Below are 24,017 nucleotides of genomic sequence, written 5' to 3'. Positions count from 1 at the left end.
AATGGGGAAGTGGGCACAGTTGCACTAGAGCTGGGACACGAGACAACTCCACCCAGCCCTGCCATCTGCAGGACCCGGGCATCAGGCAAGGCCTCAGTCCCTCCCGGTGTCACTGCCGAGTGCCCTTATTGCACACAGCTCCTTCCTCCAAGGTGGTAGATCATCCTCCGGTGTGTGTCTGCTGAGTCCTTCTGTGGGCCTTGCCAAATGCAAGGCCCAGAAAGAAAGCCAGGAGCGAGTTAAATGCTCATGAGCCTCCAGCTGCCTTCAGTCATTCTCTGTTCCAGTATTTGCATCTTGGCAATGGGACACTCATCTGCATTGACATAGCAACTTCTCACTTACGTAATGACCGTAGCACATGTCTACATGTCTAGCATCCTCCTCTCTTAGTACAACCCGTGCCCAGGTACTTGTCCAGCTGACTTCCTAAGGCACAGGCACCAGAGCGATGCACAAGGACAGGCTAAAGGCTGATGCCTGCTGCGATCCATGTGGACAGAGAACTGTCCTCTGGCTGTGTGCCACAGCAGGAAGGAAGGAAATGCTCCAAAATTAGAGCCTTGGGACAACCTAAGTAGCCAGCTTGGTTGAGAGCGATGAAACTAGACCCGGGACCACTTGATCTGACCTTTGACTGCAACTTTGGGCAAAACGTCCTTTCTTCTCTCTGCAACCAAATGCATCTGCATTCTGAAGGTGTTGGCTAGCACATGGTCACCAAGACCCCCATTGGACACATGGCGTACAGCAGTAATTGCTCACCACACTCCTTCCTGCTGCATCTGCAGGATCTTGAGCTGGGGCTCGGGCAGCCCCGTCTACTCACAGTTGGAGACACTCGTAAAGGACCTTTCCTTGGACTTGGGTTCCACCATGGCTCTCACCTCAGATGTCTATTAAATTTGTCCGGGCAGCTTAAGAAAATTTTGAATCCCAGACCTCTTCCCTGACCAACTGGGCTGTTTTTTGGATGATTGACTTGAAAGGCAGAAGCAGGGGATGCAGTGTGATGATTCAATCAGCTATTCCACCTCTTCAATCCCATAGGGACACCAGTTTGTATCCCAGCCCCCTGTTTGTGGGCTAGGAGAGCAGTAGAGAATGGCCCAGGTCTTGGGAGCCTGAACCCGCATGGGAGACCCAGGAAAAGCTCCTGGTTCCTGCCTTCAGATTGGCTCAGCTCCACCCATTGCAGCCACTTGGGGAGTGAATCAGCAGATGGAAGATCTTCCTCTCTAACTCTGCTTCTCTCTGGTAATCTGTGTTTCCAATAAAATAAATAAATAATTTTTTTAAAGGCAGACTGATAGAGATCTTCCATCTGCTGGTCCACTCCCTCTAAGGCCACAACAGTCAGAACTGATCCAGGCCAAAAACCTACAGCCATGAACTCCATCTTGGCCTCTTACCTGGGCAACAGGAACCCAAGCACTTGAACCATCTTCCACTGTCTTCCCAGGCACATTAGCAAGAATATGGGTTAGAGGACCCGGCGCGGTAGCCTAGTGGCCAAAGTCCTTGCCTGCATGCACCAGGATCCCATATGGGCACCAGTTCATGTTCCAGATGCTCCACTTCCCATCCAGTTCCCTACTTGCGGCCTGGGAAAGCAGTGGAGGATGGCCCAAAGCCTTGGGACCCTGTGCTCACATGGGAGACCCAGAGGAAGTTTCTGGCTCTTGGCTCCTGGCTCCTGGCTTTGGATGAGCTCAGCTCCAGCTGTTATAGCCACTTGGGGAGTGAATCAGTGAATTCAAGATCTTCCTCTCTGTCTCTTCTCCTCTCTGTATGTCTGCTTTTCCAATAAAATTAAAAATCTTTAAACAAAAATGCTGGAAGCCAGCTCCAGCCGGGTTCAGAGCTCAAGAAAGATGTGTGGCATTGGTGAAAAGAAAAGACATGGGCAGTGCCCCTTGATGCCCTCTTGTAACAGTACAAGGAGCTGTGCTTTTTTATTTACGTAGACACATCACAAGCTTCTACACAAACAACTCATTGTTCTATTTTTGCTTCATGTACAGACATTTGGTCATTCTGTCTGTACTTCATTGCCAAGCAGGTGTCCCTAAAGATAATTCTGCAAAATATCATATTCATATTCTTCAAAGCAAGCCATTGTTCATTCTTCGGTAGCAGCCATGGAGCAGCAGCAGGACTCCAAGGCCAAAGCACATGCGATTACCTGCTAGTCAGCAATACATTCCGACCACATTTCTGTTTCTACAGTTTACCCATCATTTAATGGAAAAAATATGCCACAAGAAAAAAACATAAAAATCCAAGACAAAAGTTTCAAATGTTAAATTCCCCTACAACTATAGGTTCTACAACCCCATAAACAAACAATTATTAAAAGCATATATCCATAGTATTAATAAAAGCATCCTTTAATTCCTGTACCCAAAAATTATAGAAGTGGCCAAAACAGCTACATTTCCTATGCTCCAAAGAAATTACAAAGACAGACTGACTAGTCTTTAAGACCACAATAACTATATTTATTGCCAAAGCAGTTTCAGCGCTCACTCCCATCACTTTCATTAGGATTTAGGATATTTATCAAGACCCTTTCCAGAAGGTGTGCTACATGTCTGGGCCAGACTCTGAAGCAATGGTTAAGCACCCAATAAGATGTCCAGAAATGGTATGAGCTTAATTATGTTCCTGTGTGTAAATTGTCAAAGGCCCACTCACCAAGACATCATCAGCGACATTAACTCTCAAGCTCACATCAGTGGCAAAACCATCTCACAGGGGCAAACAGCAATGCCTCAATGGATTACAGAATTCTTAGTGGGGTGCTTGAGTGTCCATGCAAACAGGGGTGAAACCGCATCAAAGTAGTCAGAGAGACATCCGCCAGGCCCTGCCAAACAGCTGGAAACTTCTCTGGGCCTTGCCAAACAGGGGAGCTGTTCTCTTCATACCCTCATGTCATCCACACCCACTGCATGGACCCCAGTAAGAAAAAAGCTTTAGAGAAAGAGAGAGAATTGGAAACAGAGCAGCCAAACTTCAACTGGCACTGTGGTGTGGGGTGTAAGAAGTAGCCTAACCACTGTGGCACACATCAGCCCCAGAATCACTCAGTCTCTCTCTCCCTCTAAGCCCCTAAGTTATTCTGATGTGCAGAAGGGGCTGAAAGCAACTGATCTTATTTTCAAGCTCTGTGATTTTTGTGAAAGGAAGAGATAGCAGATAGAGACTGTAAACCTCGCTGAGCCAGAGGAACTGGGTCTGATGCTTGACCTCCACATCTACTTCCAGGTCATGCCCATCCTGTTTGCATATCCCAGCAGCAGTCAGACACCCTTTGTAGGGCCACAGACAACTCACCCAGGCTTGCTGAGTGAGCAGCGAACAAATCAGTTCTTGGCTGCTACCATCCCCCTCCAAGGCATCAAGATTGAGGGGCAAGATGAATGATTTGCAAGTCAGTTAATCAGCAGCTGCTCCTGAAACTTCACTCCTCAAATTACTTCTCTCTGAATCCGAGGGCTTTGTGACATCGAATGAGTGTCTCTAGACTCGCTCTCTTGCTAATTGAAATTCCATGGCATTTCTTCTTGTTGTCAGCTTGTGGTTATTATTTGTTTATAAGATATTTGCGAACAGACTGCAGCTCACCTGTAGCATGTCAGAAGTAGGCACCCAAGCAATGCTTTATGCTTGCAGCTCAGAGGAGCTCAGAAAATTCTCTTTCTCTGCAAAAGCTAATTTCTCATTTATTGATGTATTTCCACCACGCCTACTTGCAACAAGCATCGGAGATGTATTACAATAAAAAAAACACCCATTGATTTATCCGTTTCCTTAGAAAATGGCTGTCCGGTCAGGCTTGTCACGGGTGCAGGGGTGGGGACGGTGACACAGTGTTCTCATTTGGAGAAGGTGGCCACACGTTGCAGGGTTCTCGGCTCTTGGCTCTGCTCCTCTGGCTCCTCTGGTCACCCGGCGGCAAGATCAGACGCAGACCAAGCACACACTGGCTCGAAGCGCTAGGCTTCCGGGCTCCTGTGGCTGTCTGCATTCAAGCAGGCACTGAGGAAAAGTGTGGCCAGGAGGCCCAGCAGGGGGGCTTAGCTCAGCCCAGCCCCACCCCGCCCCAATTGGCCCAAGGTCTGCAGGAAAGCAATGTGTCTCACAGCCTCCCCAGCCCAGAGGTGCAGTGTAGCATCTTGTGGGTCATGATCTTCCCACTTATTATTCACAAGTCAGTGGTATTATACATATTACATACTCAACGCCACACTACAGCAGAGCCCCATAGATGTTCTATGTTATTATTTAAGATGATGACAGTTGCTGTTGCTTTTGTCTGTAGTTTCAAGCCACGGTGGAAGAAGGAGCTGTGGGGGTCATTGTCAACCTGACCGTTGAAGACAAGGATGACCCGGCCACGGGCGCGTGGAGAGCCGCCTACACCATCATCAACGGAAACCCGGGCCAGAGCTTCGAGGTCCACACCAACCCCCAGACCAACGAGGGGATGCTTTCCGTTGTCAAGGTAAGGGGACCACTGTGTTGTTGGGGTGTCCGTGGGAGGCCCAGAGCTGAGGAAGTCAGGGAGAGATGGCCCTGCATCCTCTCACTCCCCAGGCTGTCCTGTAACCTGGGACACAATGAGAAAAGCTGTCTTGCAAGGGTGACTTTGAGAAAGCCAGACCTAGAGACCTCCGGACACTGGCCCAAGAAGGCCCACTGTGCACAACGGGCACGTGAGGGGCCTTTGCTCTGTCTTGGCAGGGTCTCATCGCTCCCCCGTGATGAGCCTGGCTGGCTGTCACCCCACTGGGGGCCGAAGAGTGAGAGCCAGGACGGGGAAGGAGGGTGCTGTTCCAGTGCGGAGGTGTGCAGTCTTCCAGGAAAGGGGCCAGTAATCCTCGCCGTGGGGGATCCGCCTGCCTTTGGCCCCCTGTGGTCTCTTTCACTGGTTGTCAACTGCGGCCAGTAGTCGTGGCGCCAGTGGGAATGACTTTCAGCATGGAAATGAGATTAGGAGAAGCTCTCAAATCTGCTGGGGTCACCAGGGCAGCCTTCTTGAACCCCAGCAGTTCAAACCAGTGGCCCAGGCAGGTTTGCCAGGAAGTGTTCCTGTTGCTCAGAAAGCCTGTTAGGGCAGAGAGAGAAGCTTATTCCTTCAGGGTCCTAGCTCCCTCCGTCTGGAATCCCTGCTCCACCCCTCTGTGCCTCCATCCCAACCACACCCTCCGGAAGAATGTGTTGACCTCTCCCAAGCTCTGAGGCTACCCGCCCCCAGGGCAGGGTCAATGGGCAGAGGCAGCACACTGCTGCCAAGTCACCATGTGTCTTTGGCCAACACCCCTAGCCACATTTTCTCTGCCTCAGTTTCCTTGTCTGTAAAGTAGACAGAGAACATCACCTCCTCTGGGTTGGCGCAGCCTGTGCAGGCTATCACGTCAAGGAGTGATGCACACTGGGCGGTTCATGAACTGCAGGCGTTGACATCCCTCATGGACTGCCTTCTGGGGCAGGACAGTCCTCCGCTGCATGGTGCTACCCTGGGCAACAGTCACAATTGTGGCACCACCATCCCTTGTGCAACAAATGGGCACAGAGCCCCGAGCCATAGGGACAACTCTGAAGGCCCCACACTGGATGCCCTCGGGGGACACGTCAGGGGCCCAACCCCATGTGTCTTGGACTCTCAGGCCCTTCTCTGTGCATCTGCCCACCAGGCAGCTATGCAGTGTGCTAAGAAATGTGCTCTGGGTCTCCATGGCTGGTGAGTGCCAACCACCCATCACGACCCATGGTGACTCACAGTGACCTGAAGAAACGAGTGAGGCTCGGGCTCCAGGATCTGCCCTTGGCCTGCGCCCCACGAGTGTGGAGAATTGTAGGGTACAGTTCCCAGGCAGGTAGGCTTTCCATGGGCACGTGGCTGGAGAGCTGCCCTAGGAGAGCTCAGCAGGAGGGACCCAGATCACCAGCCATGTGTCGTTCATTTCCCAACCTCAAAAAAAGACAAGTAACAGTGTCCACATGTGACATTGACCTACAGATTTCGTCCGCTCTTTCTTAAAGAGGATGCCACTCTGCATAGTGCTCAGTGAGCCAGGCCTGGCGGGAGCCCGGGGTGCCTGCCACGGCCTCTGCCACGGCCAGGGATCCAGGGACCGTGCGGCAGCACGTGCTGAAGCGGCCCGCGCAGCCCCTAATACACCCCGTCTTCTGCTTTGCAGCCCCTGGACTACGAGATCTCCGCCTTCCACACCCTGTTAATCAAGGTGGAAAACGAGGACCCACTTGTGCCCGACGTGTCCTACGGCCCCAGTTCCACGGCCACTGTCCACATCACTGTGCTGGATGTCAACGAGGGCCCAGTCTTCTTCCCAGACCCCATGACGGTGACCAGGCGGGAGGACATTTCCGTGGGCAGCGTGCTGCTGACGGTCAATGCCACGGACCCCGACTCCCTGCAGCACCAAACCATCAGGTGGGTGAGCAACCACACTTGGGTGGCAGCAAGACCTGCGCCTCCTCTCTAACACTACGAAATGACACACAGGGGTGGTCTGAATGAGGGGGAGGTGAGTGTCATAAGGTAGACAGTTGTGGGGACTGGATTTGTCACAACCAGGTCTGCTGGTGGCCAGCATGGCCCCCGGAATGGAAGCCTCCTAGTGTCTGCGACCCCAGCTACATGAGCAAGGAGTCGGGAAACCCACATATAGATGAGAGAGAATGGTAAGTCCAGAAAGGTCTGATCACTTCTTAGCTGCCGTGCCTTAGCTTGTCCCAGGGCCTTCCTGTCTGCTGCACGCTGGATGACTCTAAGCAGCCAGACGAGAAAGGGACCAGCCGAGCCAGGCCCATAGAGGTGGGCTGCTGGGGCCAGGCCGAACATGGTCTCCAGAGACCCCATCTTCATTCCTCCATCTTCTCTGCTCAGTGCTTGCTACAAGATGTTTCCTGATGAGATTTAATTAAATGGCCATCAGCCATGGTGCCTCCAAGGCCACAGGCTGCCCTCTCCATCCAGACAGAATTCAGCCTGCAGGTCCAGGTGGCAGCTCATCTTTGCAGGAGAGAGCTGTTCTTTCCCAAAAACTAGCCTTCCTCCCCTACGAGATCCAAATCATCACATGCTAGACCTGCTCTTAGCAAATACACATCATCTTTTCCCAGTTTGCATTGTCTGAAATGTGCCACAGTCCCCCAGGCAGGCCTTCGGCCATGACTCCGGCTCCCAGAGAGGAAGTCAAGGCTGTTTTCTGGATTTGTGTTCACCGAGAGACTCTGAGATGTCAGATGGACAGGAGAGCGGTGTGGAATGAAAACCAAATCCTGTAACCATGGGAATGGGACGCGGCTCTATTCCGTCCCCTTTTTCCTCCTCCTCTCCGCCCCTGCCCAGCAGCTGGCAAAGCAGCCATGGGATTTGAACATCAAAGGCGGAGTGCTGAGAGGGCAAAGCCTGTAGCTTGCCAGGATTACAAGGTGGTGGCACACACGTGGGGGCGGGGAGCGGTCCTCACGGGAGCTCAGCTGTCACCTCCATGGGACGGTAAAGCCAGGCTGGTGGGAGGCAGGATGAATTCACACGGAGGCCTCTGTCCTGGCTGCAGGGTGTGGAAGGGCCAATGCGACACGTGCCCTGGGAGCTGAGACGGGAAGAAGTCGGGAGGGGAGGGCCTGTCTGGGCTCCTGCGGAGGGATGGAGCCAGGGCGATCACAGGTCTGTGTGGTTCTCTTGCCCAGGACAGAGCTCAGCTCCCGTGGGCCAGCCTGGTGTGGGCGCCGTTCGGAGCCCGGGTGCTCCAGTGGGCGCTCCCCACTGAATATCGCAGTACTCTTCCGGTCTGCATGCATGTGCAGTTCCTCGTTCTCTTCTTGAATAGTCACGGTCCCCAACTGTCCGCTTTTGTTTTTTAATGGAAGTCAGTGGACTTGCTCATAACTATATTGCTGTTTTAGTCATCGTTCGTTTTCTAATTCTAAGTTGCTGAATTGTTTGTAGCTTTTTTTTTTTTTTTGGACGGACACAGAATTCCTTGCTTTGGTGTCTAGACTATCTGCTGTGTGTTTTCTGCCTTGGTGTTAGGGTTAGGAGGTCCCTGTCTACGCCGGCACCATATCACCACATCAGGACTGACACGAGAGCTGGCCCCACCCTCCCCCTGGGGACCCTGGGGCTAGCTTCTGCGACTGTCCTGTAGGCCACCACGCAGCCATGGGTCACCGGCACCCTTTCCCTCAGAGCCCTTGAACTGCAGATGCGAGAGGCATGACTGACAGTGGATCACAGCCTGAGGACTCCCGGCCCCTTCACCTGGAGTGTGTGCTCAGGCAACCACCCAGCCCTGCTGATGCCGGGCGTCCCTGGACAGATCTGTGGTGCCCGGGGACTGTGGGAGGGTCCGTGACATGAGGAGCCCTGGGATTCAGTCAGGAGAGCTGAAGAGAACATTCCAGATGAGAGGCTCAGAGAAGACAGATGAGTGCAGAGCAGGCATCCTGCACAGGGAGGAAGCGGGTCTCTGTCCCACCGGGCTGCCCCAGGGAGGAAGCGGGTCGCTGTCCCACCGGGCTGCCCCAGGGAGGAAGCGGGTCGCTGTCCCACCGGGCTGTCAGGAGCCCAGCCACCCTCTTGCTCACCATTCTACCACTTCCAGCCTTGCACCTCTTCCTCGTGGTGCATTACCGCTGCCAGTGTTCCAGCCTTCCTGTCTTCATTGCACACCACGGGCAGGGAGAAAGGAGACAACAGCTGCCTCCTGCATTTTAAGCCGACTTCCCGGAAATCAGTCACACTTCAGCTTAAATGTATTAGTCATACCTAGCTCCAGGAGACCACAGAAGCAGTCGTTTACTGAGTAGCAGTGTGCCAGCTTCTAAGGCTGTACTGAGGAAGAAAGGAAGAATGGTTATTGTGAGGAACCTAGAATTTTCTGCCATGACCACCTTTGTGGACTGAATCTATTTGATAAGAAACTGTAGGATAAATTTTGAGGATTTTGCATAATCAAAATGATACACAGATGTGTTGCTGATGACTAGAAAAGAACATGAGGGCTGTGGTTATTCGTTCTTGAGTTTAATGATATTTTAGAGTCATGACAAGCCTACTTTCATGCCGAGAGCTGCGTGTTCCCTGGCAAGCAAGACAGGCTCTGCCTGCAACCACCAGGAGCTTCAAGTTGTGAGTGTACAAACTTGCGCCACAAGTGGTGATGCTCCCAGAAAGGAGGATGCAGTGGAGGGGAGCGAGAGGGAGGGAAGCAGGGACCACTGGCTCACTGGCTTGCAAGCTGCATCACCGACTCACCAGGCGATCACAGAATTATGCCCAACCCCAACCTTCCCGTGCCTTTGAATGGGCCTGGTCCTCCTGGGAATCGGGTGCTACCCCGTGGTGGGCAGAGATTCCCAGCTTCCCCCAGGAGACAGGCCATGGGTGGTCATTAGTGAAGCCTTCTCGCAAAGCATTCTCAAAGCAAAACATAGCAATAGTTTTGCAAATTTTACATTTGGAAATGTTCCTGTTTGGAAAGCAGGTGCATATTATTACATTTAATGGGATTTAGGATGAGGCAACCATAGAGAGAATTCAAGGGGCCCTATGGCCTTAATCCTACTTCAGCCCAACCTGGGGCCAAACCATACTACAGGTGTGTGTAACAGGACTCTGTGAGTTAGTGGGAGCCAGGCTGGAGGTGTCAGGATAGCAAGGATTTTTTTTTTTTTAGCAGCATAGTTTTGTTTTGTTTTGTTTTGTTTTCATCTTTAAACACTGACTAATGTTGACAACCATGAACATATTTTGCACACGGCCTTGTTTTAAACCGCCAAGCAGCAAGGTTTAGGTAGGACACCCAGGCCCACCTACATGAAAATTACATTACAGGGCCATTTCCAGCAGCCTGCATTTAAATCCAGCCTGTTCTTTGAAGCCAGTCGGTCTGATTCAGATCCAAATGAGACAGTCCAAAGCTCTCAAAAACTACAAAGCTTCCTTCATCCGTAATTCTTCCAGCACTGTCTTTTCTTTTTCTTTTCTTTTTTTTTTTTCTTTTTTTGAGGCACACCCTGCCTCCCCCTCCTCTGCCTTTGCATCCAGTGCTCCTTTGCCCAGTGGCACAGTTCCACACATTCCAGCTGGCAAAGATGCCATGCGGAATCCTGACAGTCCCACCCCAGAGGGCATCAAAGACTGCCCCAATTTCAGTTTCGGCTCGTCTCCCTGTCTTCTTAAAACACCTTGTCTGTTGTAATACTGCAACCCATTCAAGGAGTCATCACTGATGGTGGGAAATTGAATGGAAATTGTCAGCAGCGGGCTAGGGGCACTCTGCTGTGCACATCTGAGATCTCGGGAGTACTGGGGAGTACTGGGGAGCACTCACATGAAAAGGAGCACTTGTCATCTTACAACACAGAGATTGCATTCACACAAGGGGGACTGCCTTAAAGCCCCAAACTCAGACCCCACCCCAGAGGGAGACAGTCCACTTGAGATGACCCCCATCCCATCCCCTACACACACACACACACACACTTTTTAAATTTGAATCAGAAACTAAAGGCCAGATAGTAGTATTTCTACCTGGGGAAATGCAGAGAAAGGCCTCCATCCTAACATATATTACATATATTATTAATACATTGTTCTAATTAAATGCTATTACTGATCTCAATAATAGGGTTTGGGGTGAGGACATTTTGCAGTTGTTGTTGCTTAATGAGTTCAGATATTTCTTTCTTGAGTCAACAAACCCAGAGCCAGGACTGTAAATGAATTGTTAACACTGATACCGTGGTCATCTCTAATTAAGCTGATGTCTCTTCCATCGGAAGGTGAAGAGGGAAGCCCGTTTCATGGCCTTCCCTGGTGTGGATGCTTTAATTATTTATGCAAATGTCTTAGCAGGACTCTGGCTCCTTGGGGTCAGAGTTTCTGTATGGTGGTGCAGAGGGAAAGCAGAAGTAATAAATTAAGCATTGAATTTAAAGGTTTAGCCTCTTCCCGGCCGTCATAGCCGTGATCTGGAGACCAAGTTCTCCTTGCTGGCTTTGGTTAAAGGAGCTCGATCTGTTACTATCAAACATACGGTGTCATGAGTCGTCAGCGAAGGACGTGGTTCCAAACCAGCTGGTTCTGAGTGGGGTGATGGCAGTCCTTTCTGTGTGCCCGAGAATCAGCTCTCAGCACCAATACGGAAAACCCAGACACACACAGAAGAAAGAAAAGGAAAAAGAAAAGAAAACACTGACAGACAGGAATATTGCTTCGTGGCCCGTGTTTCCTCCGCTGCGAGAGCTGCTCAGCTTTGCTTTTTCTGTTTTGTTTTAAAGATGTATGTATTGTTATTTAAAAGGCATATTTATACAGAGAAGAAAAGATAGTGAGAGAGCTCTCTTCCATCCGCTCACTCACTCCCCAGTAGCTGCCACATCCAGAGCTGGGCTGGTCCTAAGGCTGGAGCCTGGAGCCTGGAACTTTTTCAGGGTCTCCCACATGGATTCAGGGATGCAAACACTAGGCCATCCTCTGCTGCTTTCCCAGGCCAGAAGTAGGGAGCTGGATGGGAAGTGAAGCAGCCAGGACATAAACTGGTACATATAATGGGATAGAAGCTTAACCTACTATGCCATGACACCAGTGCACCTTTTTCAGTTTTAATGAAGGCGTCTGACAGAGAAGAGGCTCGTGTCAGCAGAGAAAGCTGCCCTTTTCTGCCTGTCGGGTGGGACTCAGAGCACTCCCCACGGCTCCTGGATTTTCTCAAACCTCCTTTCCCCGCTGCTATGGGATATGCGGGCAGCGTCTCTGCCCCAGCCTTCGCCCAGGCACAAGAAGAAATAGGCCTTAAGAGGGAGGGCCATCAAGTAACACATCCGGAGTGAGAGGTGCGGGGTGCGGGAAGGGAATAGCGGGCCTTCGTCACTGCAGAAGGAGCTGTTTTACTGTTCGGGGTTTTGCCTTGGAGTTTCCTTGTTAGAAAGTCCCACGTTACAACCGCGCCCTTTTCATGATTGCGTTTTTTCAGTGTTTCCTTAAAGCCTCTTGCTGAGATGAATTCCTACCTCACTTTACCCTCCTGCCCTTCAGCCCTAGAGGGGGAATGGCAGGGAGGGAGAGGGGAGGAGCAGGCCCCAGCCTGCGACCCACCCACTTCTCTTTCTCCTCTGCAATGCTCTGGACACCCAGCGTGAGAAACTTGTTCACTCCCCAGATGGACCCGATGGCCAGGGCTTGGTTGGGTCTCCCACTCCTTAGGTCATCCTCCATTGCTTTCCCGAGCGCATCAGAAGTAGAGCAGCCAGCCAGCATCAGGACCAGCACTCTAGTATGGAATGCCAATGTCCCGAGCTTAACCTGCTGTGCCCGGTCTTGACCACTATGCCAAGGAAGTGTTAACAGAGAAATACTTCTTTCAAGAGAAGACACTATCATTTAAAAAAAAAATCTGCATGTAGCAGAGTCCCCAAGCTCTGAAAGCTCCATCACGTCGCTCCGTTACTCTGCTCCAGAGGGTCCTGCTCTCATCTGCTCAGCTGAGGCAACTCTCAGCTTTCTGTCTCTCTTCTCCATTCATTTGCATCCTGTGTATCTGGGGCTTCTGAAATCTGTGCAAGTGGGGCCGGGATCTAATGGGGAAGAGAATGAGGGGCACAGCCCCCAGTGAAGCATCATGGCTGCACTGCCACTCGGAGCAAAAAGGAACCCTTCCAGGCAACCTCCGGGTAGCAAATATGGACCAACAGTCACTTCATCTTCTGCCCTGAATCTGTAAGAATGAAAGATCCTCCAGCCGAGGGCATAAATATTTCACAAAAGACCTCAAGCTCAAAGTGGCTGACCACCGGTGAAGCACACCAGCTGGCCTTAGCAGTTTCATCTAGGGTGCACCCAAAGTATGCCCTGGGTCCATGCCTTGTTGCGGCTTCCCCACACCAGACGGAGCCAACGTTGTGGTTCACCTGGCATCATCCCACTAGCCGGCGTCTCTACTCCACCCCTGTGCCATGCATACATCAGACTTGTTCTCAGAAAGTATAGTGGTGATCCCCACTGGCCAAGACCATTGGCACCTCCCATTTCATCTTGGATAAGGTCCAGAGCCCACTCCATAGTTCAGGAGGCTTCCCGTGTTGGCCACCCTCTTAGGCCGTTGCGCTCTCTCTCTCTCTCTCTCTCTCTTTCTCTCTCTTTCTCTCTCTTTCTCTCTTTCTCTTTCTTTCTCTCCATCCATCTGTGCCACTCGCCACATGGCCTTCCTTGAGCTTCTTTTCCCACACAGGAACTCCGATAAACTCTTTTCCAACTTGCATTTCCACCACTCCTGAGCTCCACATTTGTGGGCATGAGAAACTGTGGGCACCACTCCAAAGCCAGTGTCTGATGCTGCTGCGTTCATTCCTGCATGAGCACAGAGGAGGGGAGGCAGCTGTGATGCACCTGCCAAGGTGGGCCGGGCCACTTGTGCCCCTCAGCCTGGACATGTGCCCTTGGTGCTGCCTGTGGAGTGCCTGTCTTTCCTTTCTGTGCTTGGGGTTGGTGACTTTGCTGTTTGACATGGCTCCCAGCGTGGTGCTGAAATGCTGCTGTCTCAGGCTGTACCCTGGGGAGTGAAGGGCTGTGATGTGGCTCTCAGAACATGCCCACATGGTGAGCCGGGCTCAGGCCTTGAGTCCCAGGCTTCAGTAGCAACCCTGTGTACTAAGTGTGTCCCAACAGAACCCACGGGAACCTGCCTGGGGTTCAGTAGCTAACACAAACTCTGTGGCTGGAGGCTTGCAAGCGCCTAACCCATTCCATGCTCACTCACAAAGTATTCGCGAGGCTCTGAGCCCTCAAGGCAGATGGCTGCCTTGATCTGGAGCAGGGCCCGGCACCTAGTAGGTGCTCAGCCAGTAGTCACTTCACTTACTGAAGGAGTTGCCAGTAAATAGTTTTCCTAGGTAGTTTTGTAACCAGGCTCTGCACTACAATGAATCCCATTCAGGAGTTAAAATTACCTCTTTGCAAATAAAGAGTGTACAGAAGGGTTTCCACCAGGGTCTGACTTTAATAAACAGTGCAAATGAGTGCTAATTAAATATCTTCATTTAATGATTACTCGATGCTCTTCCCTGGTTCCAGCCTCCCCTGAGGCTTGAGAAGATGAGGGGAGCCGCCTCTCTGCGCTCTTGCAGGACCCCTGGCGGCCTCCAGGACTCTCCCGAACCCCCTGGGCTGGGGTAGTGCTCCTGCTCATTGCTGGGCTCCGGCTGCTGATGGAGAGTCAGAGGGCCAGGGTCATCTGCAGGGAGCTTCCTCCTGTGGGAATGGAGGGAAGAGCTAGAGTGAGGGAGACTGACAGCCCCTCCCACCCCCGCAAGCGCGCCCAGGTCCCCTCATCTGCCCAGAGCACGGAGCATGGGGTGGAAAGCCAGCAGGGCAGGAAACTCCTGGCCTTCTTACTTCAGTTCAGTTCTGCTTCTATGTCATCTCTTTTTTGCTTTTAAGATGTATTTATTTGACAGAACAACAGAATTGGAGAGAATATCTCATCCACTGATTCACCCCCAAAATGGCCAAAACAAGGAGTGCGCCAAGGCAAAGCCAGGAGTCAGGAGCTCCTTCCTTGTCTCCCACATGGATATAGAGGCCCAGACTCCCAAGCCATCTTCCTCTGCCTTCCGAGGCACATGATGGGAAGCAGAGAAGTTATGACTTAACCAGCACCTATATGGGATGCAACAGCTTAATATGCTGTGCCACAATGCCCCCCCCCATGTTACCTTTTCTTGGAACTGGGATGGGCACACTTTGTCCATGAATAGCCAGCTACTGAGTAATGTAAGCTTTTTGGTCCCCATTGCCTCTACCGCTTGACTTCACCATGGTGATTCAAAAGCTGCCAAAGTCATCAATAGCCATGCCTGTGTTCCAATAAAACTTTACAGTCAGGCAGAGGGCTGGACCCAGTCTGGCCCAGCGGTCAGAGCCTGCCCACACCCACAGTCCAGCCCTTCCCTAGCCAGCACCTTCACTGGTCTGTGTTTTACTCTGCATTTTTCTCTCAGCATTGGACACAGTGCAGCCCCTTGCAAGCCCTCAGCCGGCTCGTGCCAAATGCATGGCTTCTAACTGCACTAGGTAGAGGGAGGGTACACCACGTCCCAGTGGTGCCCTGTCCACCATCACCCAACTCCTGTCATCAATATTCAAAGTAGTAGCTGTCTTGTCAACAAGTCCATGTAATATTCCCAGGTTCATTCAACAGATAACCACTGCAGGAGGATCAGCAGTGCCGGCCAGGCCTGCTTCCCCTGGAGACCCACATGAACAGTCATGGGGGCTGACTCCACACAGTGCAGTAGTCTGGGAACCTCCCCAGGGTCCCTGTGAATCCCTGCGGGTTCCAGAAGATCCCTGTTGGCTCCAAGCTTGTTCTGCGCTGCCGTGGCTGCAGCTGTCACGTGCCACGCCCCCTTTCCCCAGCTCCCCGGGTACTTCAGAGCTCACGCACGGTTGAAGTCGCTCAGGCTGCTACCACCATCCATACTGGGAGCTTGTATCTCTTCAGTCCAGGCTGCATGGGAAGGACAGTCACAGGTCATCAGATAACTTGCCTCTGAGCCCCAGCTAGCCCCCCACCCATCACTCTGTCTTACCAGACATACAGCCTTACAAGGACCTGCAGCCCTGGTGCTGTGGCTCTTCTGCTCTGCCCCACGTGCCCACTCCTGCCCCACTCTCTGTCTTGGACAGCGTTTCAGAGGCATGATTGACATGTAATCAATAGCACATATTTAATATGCGTGAACTCTCGCCACAATCAGGACGGTGCCACCTGCCACCTGTCTTCAGCTCATGTCCCCTGCCTGTCTCTTGCTGCAACCCCTGATGTGCTTTCTGTCACTACAGATTAGCGTGCATTTTCTGAGGTTTGTAGCAATTGAATCACAGTGTGTGCCCTCTCGTCTGTCTGGCTGCTTTGGCTCAGTGCAGTAAGCAGGGACTCTGGCTGTTGTCACCCGTGCTCTGGTTCTCCCATAAGAGTAGAAACAGAGATCTTCTGCTGAACAATTCAATTTCCTCCCTTCCCTGCCCACGAAGAGCTGCAGGCTTGGTTCCAACACATGGAAACGTCAGAGCAGATGGGCCCATTCTCTTTTGGAGGCCACCGTGACTCTACGTGGCACTTTCCAAACCTTGCATATCCTTGCACCTTGAGCTGAGTAACTACTTAATAAACACCTACTATGTGCCAGATACTGCTACTGAGAACACAGTTGGAGCCGGGCAAGCAGAGAATCCATGACAGCCAATGTAGTGGCTCCCAGCCCACAGCAGGGGCCACATGGGGAGCCTTGAGGCAGCCTTGGGAAAGGTATCCTCCCATTTCTTTTATTTACAGAGCTACAATGTAATACTGCAGGTATGCCACATGAGTCATTTGAACTTTTAAAACAAAGAATACACACTCATTGTATGAAAACCGACACTGAGCATAAGGAAGAAGTAAACCCAGATTCTCCTGCAGTCCCAGCACCCAGTCGTGACCCCTGTTGTGTTTCAGTTGGCTAATTCCACAGGCGGGAAGCGGGTCCGAGTTCAGCCGCGTTCTGTGTAATTAAACAGGCCATGGAGCTGCTGTCAAACTCCTGGGGAGCTGAGCTCTGTTTATTTTTTTATTAAGAGCTACTAATTTTGATTAACAAGAATGAATGTAACATTTAAACAGAATCTAATTGCACCTCTTCCCCTCCTCAACACAACATTATTGCCCACCAAATGTGGAGTCAAAACTCAGGACGTACAGCTCTGAGCTGGGGAACCGCAGGGCAACGTTTTTCATGTCACGGCTGAGACAGCTGTGTGAGCGTTCCCGTGGTGAGCTAGCTCTGCTGCAGGTTATACCCACAGCTAAAGACAGGCTGGGTAATAACTCACCTTGTCATTACTTAATTCTGGGATGGCTGCAGCTACTGAGCCTACATAGAGACAGTCCCTGGAAAGAGGAGGCGCTCAGGGTCAGAAAAAACCAAAGACGGCTGGATGGGGCGATCTGGTGACTGCTTAGAGGGGTCCAGGGTGGTGACAGTGCCCTCCATTCAGCTCTTTCCTACACATCTGCTTTGTGGCTTCCGTCCTCTCATGTCTGCAGGGCACTTTTGTGTGGCAGTTGCAGAGGCTACACAGTGCGTGCACAGCTCTTCCTCCCAAGTAACTGACAGAACAGGCTTTGCCCAGCAGGAGTCTGTGCTAAAACTAGAATGCCAGGTCCCCGGTATGTATGCCGGCTTCTGCTGGTTCCCACTTCAGCTCCACGGTCAGCTCACACTCGTTATCCAGGAAGCTGTCCTTGGTGCTACTTCCTCCACCTGGCATGAGCCCGTACCTCTGCTGTCCACACAGAGCATGTCCCATGTCCATGGGCAACTTACTGAGCCTCTCCCTTCCTCGTTCTCCCTGGATGCGAAAGGAGATCATCCTGACAGTCATGTGGAAGTTCATAAGAACCCAGCATGCATTAGCTCCAATTGTGGCCCTGCGAGACCTTCCAGGCACCATCCTCAGAGTCTCCCCTCATCACCTGCTCCTGTCATCAGCACTCATCTATTGTCTCTCTGTGTTTGTAGTCCTGATAAGCGTACCACCTGCTACAATGGGGAATCGCCCTCATCCCAGTGACTCCAGCTGCAGGTGGTGGAGTGGAATGGCTCCACAGCACATATCATTCAGGGATTCAGGCTCTGTGACTGCTTCTGCCTCAGGAGGCTGCCTCTTCAGCATGTGGTCTTCATGGTTGTTGTAAAAGCAGAGAGAGAAAGGAGAAGGAAGGGAGAGAGGTGGGGGAGGAGAGAGAGAGTTAGGAGGAGAGAGAAAAAGTAAGGTAGGTAGGTAGGTCTTGCAGGGACTTTATGGCCAGCCTCATTCCCACCCACACTTTCTTGTCCCAAACAAAAGAGAAGCTAAGAAAGTTATTCTGTCCATAAGTATAGAATGAAGACAACACTCAGCACGTCAAAGCATCCCTCAACCCACCCCCTCCAAACTAGGCTATGAGTTTCTCTAGGGCCATGACCCTAAGCCTCTTGTCCAGCACTTATTCTTTGCTGCCCTCTCTTGGGCTGTCTTAAGAATGAATCTGCAGAACTGACCACCCCAGGTAAAGGGATTTCCAAGTGCAAAGATACAAAGGGCCTTGGAGAACTGTAAGCAACAGTAACACAAGCAGCACCTCCATGGGCTGTACACGTGCCACTGCCTTTAAGTAGCTCACAGCCACATGAGCACGGATGTATGTGCAGGTGAAAGCGATGAGCTCTGCAAGCGGAGGGCATTTCTGAGCCCACCTCCCTGTGGTGTGCACCTGCAGTTTCTGCTTTCCTGCTTGGATCTTGGGTGTGGTCTGTCCTCCCAAGGGCCTTCAATATAGAGATATTGAGGTGGTAGGGACCTTTAGGAGGTAGAGCCTACTGGGAGGGGAATGCCCTTGGAAAGGGAGACCCTGGCCCTGCTTCTGGTCTGGAGATACGACCTTTCTCCCACACATGCTCCCACCACGTGTCACGGGGCCCTTGGCAGTACCTGTGTGATGTCGTTGGGACCTTGAGCTGCATCAATCTCTTTTCATTATAAAGCCAGCCTGCCTCAGGCATTGCACCATGATCATGAAATAAAACCAGACTGACAGAGCTGCTGGGTTCTTTGAATAGAGCTGTATTCCTTAGAGAAGAAAATGCATTATGTCAAACATTGCTTTCAACAAATTGGTTAGGCAAGGAATGCAAATTGGCAGGAAATTTCTGAAAGACCTGCTGCATTTGGTGATGCATTTTGCATCAGCTTCTCCAGAACCATCCACATTCTTCCGCATCAGCAATGCCATGGCTAGAAATGCATCTCCGAGAAGTCGCCGGAAATGATGTCCAAAACTTAGACACTCAGAGAGGCAGGTGCAGGGTGGTGCACTGCAGCCTAACTTATGGCAGCAAAAAAAGTTAGAAAACAACTACAGTGTCGTACCAGAGAGGCCAGATAAATAAATGATGGCACAGCCATTTGACAGAATAATATGCAGTGATTAAAACTGTGTCTTATAGGAATTTCTAATCTGAGGGAAATTGTTGCTGATATTGACTGAAACGGAGGGCATGGTCTCTCCCAGCTGGCCAGCTGTGTGTTCCCAATCAGTAAATCACTTGTGGTGAACCTGGATAAAATATGCACGGTTAGGAGCAGGTCCCTCGGGCACCTGGAATCAGTGGCAATTTTTTAGTTATTTTTTTACATTCTTTGGTATTGTTAAAAATGGAATGTTAAACACTTGCATTGATAAGCAAAAAATATATATTTTTTTAAGCAGTAAGGAACAGGGAGCCTGCAGGGAAAAAACCATCCTATCCCTCTGCAGAACTGCGAGGCACTGAGGTCTTTTTCTCCCGGTTTTCTGAGAACTCTAGTGCTGACCTCTGCCGCCAGGCAGCAGTCTGTGTCAGACACAAAGCAGTGACTGCTGCCCGTGACATGTCTCTTGACTGCCATAACATCCACTGGCTACACAAAACAGCTCGTCTCAACACCCATCCAGAAACCCTACACCATCCTGCTGCTTTCTGTGCGAGGACAGATGCAAAGGGCTTATTCCTTTGTGAGTTCTATAAAGACATTTCCTCACAGCTAGAAAATGGCAAAGGCCTTTCCCTCAGATGTCACAGCACCCCCTCCCCAGCCATGGCTGGGTTGCAGAAATGACCCCTGAGCCATATGGGATTGTTTTGCATTTGGCCTCGAGGATCAGATATAGCACTATACAACAACTTTGCAGGGTTTCCCTGAGGTGGCAGGCGAGGGCAGAAGATTTACTCATTTATCTAAAAGAAAGGCACACAGGGATACCTTCTGCCTGCTGTTTCACTCTCCAGATGGCTGCGATGGCCCGGGCTGGACCACGCTGAAGCCAGGAGCCTCATCTGAGTTTCCCTCTGAGTATCAAGATCCCAAAATACTTGGAACATCTTTTACTGCTTTTCCCCAGGCCATTAGCAGGGCGTTGGGTTGTAAGTGGGGCAGCCAGGACATGAACTGAGTGTAGGAAGTCAGCATCGCAGGAGGACGCTGGAAGTGTCGTGCCAACACCAAAAAGGGCCATGCTAATGACCCCAGAGGAGAAACTGTGGATGTTTGGGGAAACACTTGGTAGTCCCCCAGATGCGGGTTCAGCCAGACATCCCCATCTCAGAGCCCCTCATTTCAGAGCAGGTGTTGCACCTGCTCCCCGCTGGGAAGCCATCGTGCCAAGTGGCCCCCAGCAGCCCCACTGCCACCGGCTCCCTTGCCAGTCCCCATCAGAGTAGTCCCAGGAATGAAGTCCTCCTTCCTTGCCAATTACTTGCTGACTCTTAGAACTGAATTTAAGCTGTTAGAAAATTGTCGAAAGCCTCTAGTGCTCATTTTTCACCAAATTGGACTCCATAATGTTACCATAATAGGGAAAAATCTTCCAAAGTTCAATTGGAATTTTTTCTATTAACTTAGTAATAAGGGTCCAATTTCAAGAAAATGGTTCCAGCGTGAGTGAAATTGCACTGTTATGCCACATGCAGCTGTCTCCCACGCGTCACGGGCACTCCCGCGCCCTGAGGTGGGCTTTCTGGGAGAACAACAGCAGTCATTTGAAAACTTGCAGGTTTTCCTGGCAAAGTCTGAGGATGAACAGTTTGGCCCAGATGATTTTTCTGTGAAGCTAAAACTCAGCCCTTCGAGCACCATAGCTTTGTGTATTTTTGCCTTGGATTCTAAAACACATGCCTTCCTGGTTGTTATCAGAGCGTGGAAATGGAACTTGAAGTTAGCTGGAGCACAGCAGGCCCCCTCTTCTCCAGGGGTATGTCGCGAGCCCCCAACCCATAGGTGTGGAAATGACAAAAGCCTGTGTCTGTCCTTTTGCTTCTGTGTGTGCCTACCTGTGGTGAAGCTTAGTTTGTAGACACACACAGCAAGAGCAGCAGAGACAAATAATGGAACATCATCATCAAAGCAGTCAATCGCAGTAAAGTTACAAGTCACTTGCCTTATACTTTGTGCTTTAAGGAAAGAGAGTTTGTAGAACATGAGCCCTGTGGCACTGTGACAGCCAGACAGCTGCAAGTGGGTGGCAGGTGAGTCTGCTACACTCTGTGGAGGTGCCGGGCAAGGGACGATCCATGCCCCTTGCGCGACAGATCTGAGGAGTGTGAGATGCCACACACTGCTCAAAATGGTCCACAGGTTCCAACTTACGCATTGTGTATTTCTGGGATATCCCATTTAATCTTTTGGGGTTGCAGTTGATTTTGGGCATCTGCAACCACAGAAGGCAAAAGTGCAGGCAGGTATAGAAGTGGGTGTTACTCTGTAAGGTTCTTTCGGGAACCAGAGCAATGCTTTCCTTGACTTCGAGCTTTTCCATCTTTTGTACTGTCGCACGAAATACCACACTGTGGTCATAGTACCTGCCTGCAGGAATCCCCCTGGAAAATGAAACAGACAGCCAAGTATTGTGAGGATTAAAGAAGAAAGGACAGAAGGAAGAGAGAGAGAGAGAGAGAGAGAGAGGCAAGGATGCCACTTGGAGAACCAAAGAGAAAGCAAACTCACGCCATTGGGCAGCAGACCAATGCCAGGCACATTGAATGGCTCTTGTCATTCCATCTACCAAACAACCCTGGCACAGACCTCATTGTCCCCATTTCATAGACAGTGCTATTGAGGCTGAAGTCACACACACGTGCTCAGAATCACCCAGGCCAGTGCTCCCTGCTGTGGCTCTCAGTGTGTGTACCTGCTTCGAGGATGCAGCAAACCTGTTGCCTCTGTGATACTGGGGCCTGTGTAGACACGGCCAGCACCATCTCCAAGCAGCAGAGGCCGAAGGGAAGGGGAGTCACATAAAGCTTGGACGGACCTGAGTTCCTCCTATAGACAAAGCTCTCAGCAGCCTCCCCCGAGTCCTCCTTGGCGAGGGTGAGCCACACTCAGGTGGCCCAACCTTATTTGTTTGCTGGCATCATAAACCCCAAGCTGGTGTCATCTTCAGCTGTGCCAAGTGCCTCACACTTAGTAGCCTTTTCATCTACGTCAGCACCGGGAAATGTCTCTTCCAAGGACATACTGGGGTGCTTCTCACCTGCTTCTGTCTTCCCAGTGCGGGGTTCTTATCTCTACTTCCTAATTCATGTTCTCCCGGGCGACCTTGTTCATTTCTCTTCTGTTTTACGAGAAGGGGAGAGCAAGCATGAGCCCACTTCATCTGCCCGCCTGTCTCTACCTCGTCTGTAATCTCAGGTAATTGTTGTTTGCTGAGCAAGGGTTTTCTGGCCAGGGTTGGCTCCAGCGGCTGCTCGCTTGGAGAGCAAGTGCTTTATTGCTGTCACTCTGGAGACCTCACTCATGCACGCATGCCTTGCTCATAAACACCCCCAAAACACCCCCACTGCCTTCCACCCAGGTATGAGGCGGAGCCGTGTTGCTGTGAGTCCGTGCTGGCGTCAAAATTAAATTGTTCTGCAGAATAACCGTGCGGGCAATTTCTGTGCTTGTGTGGAGTTCCTTGTGATTTACATAAAGCCTGTTTGGCCATCAGAAGTCCATGGTCCCTCAACTTCAACAGGGCTGATGGGCTCAAGCTGCATTCATGGCTGTACTTCTGCTTCCAGAATGTTCCCTGTCAGTGTCCATGCTGACCTTGCCCATCTGGCTGTGCCAGGGTTTCTTACAGGCAGCTGTTTGTGTTAACATTTTCAAACCTTTATACCAGTGAGGGAGCTGGGATTTTAACCCCAAAGCCCGGAGCCCGGAGCTGCTGGATGCCACACCACACCCCCTTCCCGGTGGCAGGAGCAGCTGAAGCTGTGTCGGCCACATGGCCTGCCAACAATGCGCTGTTTTTTATTATTAATTGCATTGCATTATGTGACACAGTGTTATGGGCACTGGGATTCCCCCCACCCCTCCCCGAACCCTCTCCCCATGGTGGGTTTCTCCACCTTGCTGCATTACCACAGTTCAAATTCAGTTGAGGTTCTTTCAACAATGCGCTGTTTCTAAAGCAATCTCCTCATACGCTGGACACAGATACCACGGCCCTGTGGGGGTGACAGGCAGTGGCCACAGGCAGGTCACAACAGCACATTCAGTCCCAGCTGTAGGTGGTGGCAATAGTGTGGTGCGTGTCAGGACCTGTGACACAGGGTAGTGGGGCTAGGGCAGCGACAATGAAGGGAGAAAGCATGCTGTGCCGGGGTCGGGCGGGGACAGGTGTCCTTGTTCCACTAGGGATGGCCATGCCTTTCTGTGTCTGTTGTGTGTGAGACTGTTCTGATGCCCCCAGTCTGTGCACTGAACCTTTATTAGCATCCTGTGGATACAGTCTCCCCTTTGCTGAGTTCATTCTGTTTCTCCTCAAGCCAAGAAGACATGAACTTACCCACATCTTTTGGTTTTGTTTGTTTGCTTGCTTGCTTGGGTTTTTTGATAGACTCGTTTTTAACAGTAGTTTTAGTTCACAGAGGAATTTGCACAGAAGGCTCAGAGATGTCTGACACACACACCTGGCCGCAGTCCCTCATTGGCACAGCACCCCTCCCCTGGTCGTCAACATCCCCCAAGGCCTTCTCTGCAGCCCCGAGGAGCTTCAGCAGCACAGCATTGGCACCAGAGCTCACCCTGTGGGTTGCTGCTGGTGTGGGGTGCTCTGGGATCCCCCACTGGACCATCCCAAGGAGTTGTCTCTTGGCCCCCCATCCTCTGTACATCCCCAGCTCTCCCCAACCACTGGCAACCACCAACATTGGCTATCTCTCCTCCCGCAGCCTCTTTGGTGACTGTTGACTTGGGTGCGCACAACTTCACTGTCCACAGTCTCTCAAAATGGAAAAATACTTGAGTAATCACCACATTGTCAGGCTGCTTTCACTGCCTGTAAAACTACAAAACGCACGTCAATCCAGGGTGGCCCCGTCCACTGGACAGGCACAGCTTCCCTGGACCAACTCTCTCAGTGGCAGCCAAC

At 51.3% G+C, this 24,017-nt stretch overlaps 1 protein-coding gene across 1 annotated transcript in view; it reads left to right on the top strand.

Moving 5' to 3' along the window:
- Positions 1–24,017, top strand: part of CDH13 (cadherin 13) — a 1,068,624-nt gene that overhangs the window by 1,007,985 nt on the left and 36,622 nt on the right. The window contains exons 10-11 of the mRNA XM_040982306.1: positions 4,328–4,510; positions 6,210–6,463. Coding sequence (XP_040838240.1) covers positions 4,328–4,510; positions 6,210–6,463 — 437 coding nt within the window. The remainder of the gene's footprint in view (positions 1–4,327; positions 4,511–6,209; positions 6,464–24,017) is intronic.

This window comes from Ochotona curzoniae, unplaced genomic scaffold (genome assembly GCF_017591425.1).
Source record: "Ochotona curzoniae isolate NIBS_2020 unplaced genomic scaffold, NIBS_Ocur_1.0 contig_3622, whole genome shotgun sequence".
NCBI classification, from domain to species: domain Eukaryota; kingdom Metazoa; phylum Chordata; class Mammalia; order Lagomorpha; family Ochotonidae; genus Ochotona; species Ochotona curzoniae.
The sequence above is the reverse complement of the archived record's forward strand: the minus strand, read 5'-3'. Positions and strand labels throughout refer to the sequence as shown.